Source organism: Plectropomus leopardus, chromosome 12 (assembly GCF_008729295.1).
Source record: "Plectropomus leopardus isolate mb chromosome 12, YSFRI_Pleo_2.0, whole genome shotgun sequence".
NCBI classification, from domain to species: domain Eukaryota; kingdom Metazoa; phylum Chordata; class Actinopteri; order Perciformes; family Serranidae; genus Plectropomus; species Plectropomus leopardus.
In genome coordinates, this window is record NC_056474.1 from 26761607 (window position 1) to 26771465 (window position 9859).

General features: G+C 41.0%; 1 protein-coding gene across 1 annotated transcript in view; it reads left to right on the top strand.

Moving 5' to 3' along the window:
• rem2 (RAS (RAD and GEM)-like GTP binding 2) overlaps positions 1 to 9503 on the top strand; it is a 28182-nt gene extending 18679 nt beyond the window's left edge. Inside the window, exon 5 of the mRNA XM_042498099.1 lies at positions 7961 to 9503. Within this exon, the coding sequence (XP_042354033.1) occupies positions 7961 to 8289 (329 nt within the window). The 3' untranslated portion in view covers positions 8290 to 9503. The remainder of the gene's footprint in view (positions 1 to 7960) is intronic.
• The last annotated feature ends 356 nt before the right edge of the window (positions 9504 to 9859 follow it).

Consider the following 9859-nt stretch of genomic DNA (forward strand, 5'->3'; position numbering starts at 1 on the left):
CTGCCAGTTTGGTCCAGACTAAATTAACTTGTCAAAAATTTTATCGATTTTAAAAAAATTGTCTTTTACAAAGATTGAATCCTAATGACTTTGGTGATCTTTGAATCTTACACAATTTTTACCCCCAATGATGCGGAGGCAGCTCTTATCATTTGGGTAACTTAATACAACAGAAATTTAGCTTTTTTCGCTTTATGTGTTTTTTAAAGGAATGAACGGGGCTCCACCTCAAACACAGTATTCGAGTCTGTTAATATATCCATGGGTGGGCATGCTGATGTTAGCATTTAAGCTAGCTATGTTTCAGCTGCAATTTTCTGCACTTACTACGATAGACATAGATCATCCAGTTGTTGTAATAAATGTGTAATTGGATTACACACAAATAAATTGTGTGTGTAATCCAAGTGAGCCATATTATTCCAAGTGAAATAGACCTGTACTTTTTACGATAAAATGTAATATATTTTCAGGTAAAAATGACATCATAAACACAATACTTCAAACGATTAAGATTATTAAACATCTCATAATCATAAATGGGTTTATATAAGAGCAGGGGTTGTGCAAAGTGGATCCAAGATTATCCATATTCAGCAGACTGGAGGCTGTAACCAAAGTTGCCCCTATTAAGTATTAATGGGGATGAAAAATTAATGCAGTTAACTCATTTGTGTTTTATATTTGTCTTCAATTTAGGTACCTGTGTGCAAGATGTTTTTGTGTATTTTTCATCCTAAATCCTAATTACATCCACTGTGATTCACTGTAACAAAAGAAGAACAAACAAGAAAAGTCCATGGGGATAAACGTTTTTAAGTGTGTGTAAGTGTTGTTTTGATTAACAATTCCCATTGCAAAATGAATAAATCCTGTGAATCGCAGAGCTCGCTTCACTTTGGTAAATATCACTGTTGAGTTGCATGTCGAACAGACCTTTTATGTATTTTGGCATGCAACACTGAGGCAAGGTCTTGGCAAAATAAATTTACTAAAGAAGAAACACAAAGTGCTGTACTGAATCCAAACAAAATTCACTGAGAGAGATTAAACCATAGACAGGTTACTGCAGGATTTAATGAGTGAGTTTTTTCAAGTAGCACTGGCCTGCCATCCCATATTCTGAATGTCATTAATGTTTCAATCTGGTGGAGCGACTGCAGTTGCAAGGGAGCAAAGAAAGCACAGTTTGACCTTGATTTGAACTTGCATTCACAATCCATCTGGTATATAAATTCAAAACTTTACAGTCAATTTGCATTCACAACAGACATTTCGTCTGTGGATGTATCACAATCAAATATAAAGACACATCTTCTGCTGCTGTTGCGAACATTACCCTATCCCTGCCTATCTAATCCTCTGGGGGGACTCCATCTCCCCGTCTCCCGCGGGTCGTTGTTTTTGTTGTGTTGTTTTGTGTTTTTTTCCAGATGGCGCATCTCTGTTGGGATTATCTCGCTCATACAGGACGCCACGCTTTTACTATCTTTATTTACGTTTGCACTCGGCATACGTGCGCAACTGCCTGCGTGTACACAGTGAACACACAAACAAGCAGCCGCTTCATGTCTCTTCATCTTCATGCTGCCTAATGTCTGCGAGGCTGTTTCATAGCAGGGACACCAATAACTGACGAGAATGAGTGATAGAGGGAAGGGCGAATGTATGAGGATGGTATGTGTATGAATGCGAGTGTTGGATCAAAGAGATGTGCAGAACGCGCTGTGTGTGTTGGGAGGAGAGTGAGGCCTGTTTTGTTGTCCTTCAAAGAACCACTTTGAGTTTCTAGACCTTCAGACTGAGGAAATTTTAACAAAGGGAGCCTGTATAGCCAGGGTTAACCCTTTGAAACCTGAGCAATTTGGTTGGATTTCAGGCAAAAAAAAAGAAAAATTGTGAGACGGCATTGAACAACTTTAATAAGACATGGCCTAAAAATTAGCAAGAATTTAGGAAAAAGTTACAAAAAGATTCCCTGAATATAAGCACCAAAGTTCAAACCAGAGTTCAAAACAAGGAAAATGACACAAAAAAGTGCTGAAAAATAAATTTTAAAAAATTGGATGTAAACATTTTTTCTGCATTATAGTTCATTAATTATTTTTGATTAATTAATTATAATAACTATGAACAGTTTTCTTTTTTTCCCTTCATTTTTACCTTTTCAAAAAATAAAATTTCAGGTCACCTTTCTTTCATCTCATTCTTGCCAAGTTACTTGCTGAATGTCTTCCCCATATTTTCCAAAGAAATCAAATCAATTTGCTTTTGTTTCAGAGGGTTAAGCAGCTGTAAAAGGCAGCTGTAAAAGGCATCTGAAAGCAGAGCAAGAAAACTGATGTCGATCCAGGGCTCAAAGGGTTAACACCAATGCACTGGTTTTTCCATACATCATTGAGGTGGTAGATGTTTCCTTGCCAATATGAAAAAAGTTATTCTGTGAGACAATCCTGGCCTGCTCATTTCGTCACAGTCTTCCCTTTATGGTGGACACTCAGAATTGCTTAATGACCCCCATGAACTGCTGCTGCTGGTCCTGAGAGGCTTTAAAGGTGAATTGTCTCATCTGTAATTTGCAGAAATTTTCAGTGACCAGAGGTGAACTCAACTTTCAGATACAATAGAGGTTTAAATTATAAATCGCTACAAGAATCCATTCAGATAGCAACGGAATGCTAGCCCTCACTCGACTCAGCTTTTAGTGTTCAAGCATTTTAGATGTTAAATGACTCTCGGTGATGTGAAAAGATTGCGTGTCAACCCACTGAGAACCCACACTCATCTCTGCAGCTCTACCATTATTTTACCTTTCTTTTGGTTTTCCAAAAGACCCACTGCTCTCACTGAACCCCCGCTGAAAAATTACAGCAAACAAGAGTATCAGCACCACAAAACAGCAGACAGTCAAAGCAAAGGGGGAGCTGGGAGGTCAACTAGAAAGGTAAAGTCGCTGATATTCTCCTCAGGAATTGGTGGAGGCTAAATAATACCCCTCAACATGTGACAGCTACACACAGGACACCTTTAAGGGTATGTGACAACACACTGTCAAACACTAACATGTGGCTGAAATAGTCTCGGTTAGGTTTAAGCAGCAAAACTGGATGGTAAGGTTTGGAAAAAGATCATGTTTTGGATAAAATTACATTTGGTACATCATGTGAGTTTAATGAGTGACATCAGTGGGCGATGATCATGAGTATATTACATAACGTTCTAATTTCCTAAATATGAAAAATATACAAATATGACTGACTAGTTTGCAACCAGCAGGATACAGATATATAGCACAGTAAACTTGATTTATTGGAGCTGAAACCTGGATCATTACCATTTTTTGTGCTGCATTTGGATGACTTTTACACCATTTAAACCTTTGAAACATGAGAAAGCTGCTTTGTTGGGGGGTGTTTTTGTTTTTGTTCTTTTACTTTTATTTTGTTTCCTTTAGTTAATTTTAGGTAATTTTTCCTGCAACTTTTAACTTAAAAAAAAAAATCTAATTTTTGGGTCATTTCTCAGGTTTCAAAGGGTTTAACTTCCCATTTTCAGTTGCAACAACCTCACAAAATAAAGGAACTCTTCAGTAAACTTAATTAGATATAGTAAACATATAAGTAAACATAAATTGAGATGAACACATTAATCAAGGCAATTGGTTTTCTTTTTTAAAAGTAAAATCAACTTCAAATTTTACAATGTTTCTGTTTCAGGTTAACTGTATGTATATAATAATGAAGGTTGAGACTAAGAGAAAGTATACAGTCAGAGACAGATTCTCATAAGGACATAAGAACAGAAACGTGTATGTGTGTGTGTGTGTGTGTGTGTGTGTGTGTTCATTGTGTGGAAGTGTAGAAACCACAATGTGGGGTCAAACCTTGTTTGCTTTGCTTTGTTTTGCAAGTTAAACAGAGGCAGCAAGTGTAAAATGTGTGCATCGGTGCCGGCACATTGCTGTCGACTCCACTTCGGTCACTGCTCTGGTGTATTCTTAATGACACGAGTGGAAGAAGTAGGGAGGCGAGGAATGAATAATGAGATATGCCTGTACTCAGCATATTCTGCCTTCATAAAAAAACAAAAAACAACAACCCAGGAGCAGCGATGTGGTCAGCGATATGGAAATGCTCCATCTCTGCTCCCGAGGCACCTGACAAGGATGTTCTCATGTTCTCTGCGGACAGACCACATGTATTCTTTCTGATATGTGAGCCTGACAGAGGGCCCAGCCTGCCTGGCTCACTAACATCCTCTTTAAAGAACCCTGGGCCCAGCGCAGAGTGCTGAAGTCATAAAGTCTATTTATGGCATGCACACTGACACTTTTATTCTGCTATCTCTCACCTTCCCCCCTTTGCTACATTTCTCTCTCTCGCCTTAACACACACTGTGACACACACACTGTCCCACTGGAATGTATTTATCGTTTGCTCAGTATGGCTGTGGTGTGGCTCCGCTCCTCAGGGCTTTGATTAATGGACGCTCTGACTCTGTTTGCTTAGTCCGCATTTTTTATCTATCCGTCTGTCTCTTTCTTTCTCCTTTGTCTCCCCCTGCTTGTTCATTTCATCTGCCATCTTGCCTGTCACCTCCTCTCAGTGTCTCCTCCTTCTGTCTCCCTGACTCACATCTTTCATCCTATTCGTCTCAATGCACTTTATTCTCTGTCTGTCTCTTTCTCTCTGTCAGCACACAGGTAAGGACTTTTGGGTGGCTCACAGCAGGGCCTTTACAGTGTGAGCAATTCACTCACAACTGTACCTAAAAATTGCTAAGTGAGACCTGGATCATTTAGGAGTGTGAGAGTAACAGAAACACCATTTTTTACACTAAATGTCTACACCAAAACAGTCATGAAATAAACTGTGCTGAAAGTCTCGGCAGCAATTAGGTGTCATTTAGGGTCACACTGCTCTGCTGCTTCTAAGCTGCTCCTGCTGTGTGTCACACACTCACACACCTGTGCGGCGAAACCTGACTGTATGGGACATCAGCTGATCCGCTAAACTATCACTTGCCACAGGTCAGCTGCTAGATACCATTACACATATACCTATAAAAGCTATGAAATATTTACACAGACTTTGAACCTAGATGGCAAACTCACAGCAACGCATTAGCTCCACTTCCTCCATTCTTACCCTTCAAAATTAAAGCCCTAGACATAAACAGTGCATCACTGCTTATCGGGGGAACTTATTCACATGCAAAGGCTGTGCTGTTCATTATATTTAAATGATTTTCTTATTATCTCTCCTCGTGTCCTCCTCTGTTCTCATTTCCTTTCCTCTTCTCTCGCACCTTCTCTTGTCTCCTTTGTTACTCTCCTCTCCTTGTCCTCCTTTCTTCTCATACTTCCTATACTCCTCTTTCCTATGCTATTTTCCTCATCTCCTTTCTCTCCCCTGTTTCTCTCTCATTTCCTCATCCCTCTCTTTTTTCTCCTTGTTTTCTCTCTTCTCCTCTCTTGTGTCTTTATCTCCATGTCCCCTCTGTTCTCTCCTCTCTCCTTTCCTCTCAAATATCCTATATTCTTTTGAATCTTTGTTTCCTTGTCCCCTCTTCTCTCCTCTGCCTTCCTCTCCTCGTTTCCCTTTTGTCCTCATTTCTCTCCCCTGTTGTCCTGTCCTCTCTTAATTTTCTTTTCCCTCCTTCTCCTTTCCAATTCAATTTCCCAGACACTCTTCTAACAGGTGATAAAGATTTAGTTTGATTCAATCAGTTGTCGTCGGTATTAGGATAAGCCCTGTTGACCCTGTCTGGGATTTGTCTCTTTTCCTCCCTCGCTCACCTCGCCCACTATACAGTGACACTGCTGTGGGTCGACAGCTGCTGTGCAGCTGGATTATTACGCCCTGATCAAATCGAGTTCTGTGTGTTGAAATACCTGTTCAGTGAGTATTCATGCCGCATAAAAACAGCCACACAAAAAACAGATTGTGTCACATTACACTGACATTACCTAAGAAAATTAACAAGGATTTAAGTAGATTAAATAGGCCTTTAGTATTGACTAAATCATCTTCTGGTGCAGTTTATTATTTTATCCTGTAGCTGTAGTTTGCTTAGTCTCCTGTCAACAGATTTGTCTCCATGACAACTGAGCAAACTCCATCGACGTGTGGCTGAAAGCACCGGAAAAAGTTAAGAGGCCCCAGGAACATTTCATTTTACAACTTGAGTCTTTATTTTCCTACAGATTTGTCATGAAAATCTTGATTTGGCAACTCAGCCTAAAATGTGGCAGTGAAATCTCCCTGCTGCCAACACTTTGCAGTTATTTTGAGCTCATGCGGTGTAAGTTTTATTCAGTTATTATGAATCAACCTCAAAAGCCTTTTCTGCGCACAGCTGCTCAAGGGCGCTCTTATACTGCTTCTGAGAGAGCAGAGGCAATCAGGAAAAAGCTGAAGTATAGCTGAAAAAAAATGCAATTTGAACTGACAGTGAAGCCCGTTTGTTGCAGAGCGATCTGTATCTGTCAGCTTTCCTTATCACCCCAGCATGTTTGAGCAGGGACAAACAGGAGCTTTTAGCGGCGATACTGAGCCTTGTTTAGTGTCCTTATCCAGGAGAGTCACATTGAGATAGAAATGATTTTTTCATTTGAGCTGCAGCAAAGAGATTTGAGCTTATACAACTCAGGTGGCAACATTAACCCCATCCTGCCAGAGCTAGCTCTCTTTCTGGCTCTCTGCAAAAGGAATACATAGAATTTTCATTTTAGAAACACTGCAATGCAATAAAGGCGAATTAATTTAACTGGAAAATTTGGATTTATTTAATGAAATATTTTTTAAAAAATTTTAAAATTTGATTTTTCATTTTAAAGGTGTAGGATTTAGTTGTATCTAGCAGTGAGGACAAAAGGGCATTTTCAAGTAGAGCCAGTGTTTGTTTTTTTTTGTCCACTCTGGGCTACTATAGAAACAACATGGCAGACTCTTTTGACAAGTTCATTTGTTGACATCATGGTAAAAGGCTGCATCATCCCACCATGACTTCATCCCACCACACGTGCATATGTTGACATCACCATAGCAGTATCTCTGAACATCATAGGCTGACGCAGCAAGGATAACTAAAATGTCATTGGTGGCAGGTCGCTAACTGACCGTCACTTGCTGACCGTCACCACGTGACGAGTTCGGAGTGAGAACTTGTTGTGGTAACAGAGCTGACAATGATAACAAAGTCAACAATGCATTAAGCAGCACCGCACACTACCTAGCTCCTACCAGACCCAGGTGATGCTCAGTGCAGTAAAGAGAAGCAAAATTAACCTATAGACCACCATGTATAACCACTCAGAAATATTTTTGGCGATTAACTAACCGGTCCACCACTGATGTTCCTAGTTGAAATCTCAGGAAAAAAAGCTGTAAGTGGCCCCTGAGTTTGGATTGTTTTGTGTGTTTTGTATTTTCAAGGTCAAACATTTACTTTCATGCTTATCTTAAAAGTAATATAAACCATACAGTGGGCCTATATAAATAAATTATGATAATTTTTACAGATGAAAAAAAGGTATATTTTGTAATAAATCACAGTCCCCCAAAAACACTTCACACTTTATGATGATTTCTCTTTCACTGTTATAGCGATCACATAAGATTTCAAAAGCACGCTAAACAGAGAGGAGTTTCCCTTCCCCACATATTGAGATCTGCAGATTGACTCAATTTGTCACAATTTAGTGCATAAGAAGCAACAAATTAACTCTAATAGAGTCTCCCAAACAGCAGACAGTGAGCTGTCGATGCAGAGGTATTACGTTGTTGCTGATGGCCGTTATACAGCAGCAGGGCTGTTAGCAGGATGTCGATGGTTTGCTGGATTCATGATCCAATGTCCTTAAATTTCAAACTGCTGCCTCTAATTACCATTTGCAGCTGCCAGTGTGCGAAGCCTCAATTACTTACAATGGAATCTCCCTATCTCTTTCTCTCACCAGAGGCCCAATCCAGCGCCATGATGTTCGACTGCCTCTACATGGAGCTCTCGGCTTCCCTGGACCACGGCACCAACGAGCTGTTAGAGGCCGCAGTTCGGACCGCGAGGGGTGACTGCGTTGGCCCTGGCTGGACCGACGGCGACCCCGGGTCAGGCCGCAGGGAGAGCCTGACCAGCAGGGCCAAGCGCTTCCTGTCGGGGCTGGTACCACGCTCATATGGGCGGGACCGTGACCGGGATCGGGGACGCTACCGGGAGATGAGCCGCCACCGGGGCAGCAAGATCCTCCGCCAGAAGTCTCGCTCCTGCCACGACCTCAGTGCACTGTGACCATATACATACACGAAGAGACACACTCCTGCACTTGTACACACACACACCAGATTGAAAGGAGAGGGAGATGTTAAAACCATAGAAGAAGTGGGAACATTCAAGGGGTGGAAAGGCAGATTAAGGTCAAAAAGGAGAGAAAGCAGGAGAAAAAGTTAAGCTGAAATCATCCTGGATCGCAGCACTGAACCTTTATCTCTTCCCTATCACTGAAAGCAATTTTGCAAGACGAAAAGGCCAGCTGGGAGAGAAAAAACAGACAAACAGATAAGGGGGCGAACTTGATTTGGTGCTCCAGCTTGAAGCAGCAACGCTCATTACCTGAAGAGAGCAGGAGAGCAAAAATTAGTGACACTGGAGAGAGTCACGTAAAGATGCTGATTGGAAGTTTGCTGTCGGAGGGAGGGGATGGGGGTCACAAATAATCACACACCTGAGTAGCACGCACTGATTACGTAGAGACTGATAGCAGTCTAATGTATACCTATTGTGAACCCTGTTTTATAGCATGCCGAGTAGACGATCTAAGACAAGACCCTGTAGGTTTTACAATTCCTTGATTGACTGAACCTCAGTGGCTGATAGCTAATGCACAATCCAGCTAGTGTCTCTAGCAACGCCATCTCAAAGGCAAAACCCTTTATTTATATGGAAAAAAATGCTCCTTGCATTTTTTTAGCCACAATCTTCACACCACATCCACCTTTTGTGTCCTGTTTTGAAGTGTTCCATAATACCACCAATGGCATACATCTGTCATTTTTTATACAAGGCACCCAAGCCATATATCTGCTGAATGCATCATGAGCAATCAGCACAAAGAATCTTTTACCGAAGGAGCGAACGGAAAAAAAAAAAAGGTCAGAGTGGCTATAAGGAAGAAGATGTAAGCAGAGCTGACCAGACTGATCTTTTCTTCAGTCACTGAACGATGTTCTTGAAGCACAGGAGGACAAACAAGAGAAAACCTAATCTACCTGTGGCTGTTTGATGTTTTTCCTTTTTTTTTTCTCTTTCTACCCACTGGCATCAGTATGTGTGTTGAGACTGAATTCTGTGGGGGCTGGCCACACAGGTGACCCATAACAGAACGTTCTGGAAACGTTGTTTGGATATCTTGTCAAGCGTGGCCGCGTCACCGACACACTCGTTTGTCACAGTCTACTAAACACTCGTCTTTCCACTGAGAATAAATTAATTTTTGTTTGACATCCCGAAAGTGTTTTGTCCTTCTTTTAGACGACGTTATGAAACGAACGTCTCATTACAGCTGTTACCTGGTTGGCATGACGGGTCATCAGGTGACTCATGGGTCCTTTAGACAGACTGTGAGACACCCTCTCAGGACAGTTGTTCCATTTAGGACCAAGCAGTAAAAAGATGCAATGTCACCATTTTATGGCTGTAACAAAATCTCAGGGAGAAAGCAGACTGAAATAAGATACATACACAGAACACATGCATTTTGACAGATCTGCCAAGTTACCTGCTGAACGATGACGATGTTATAGCTAAGATGTGTCTCCACAGATTCTACTTTGCTCTTCTATGGCAGTGATTCCCATCTCTT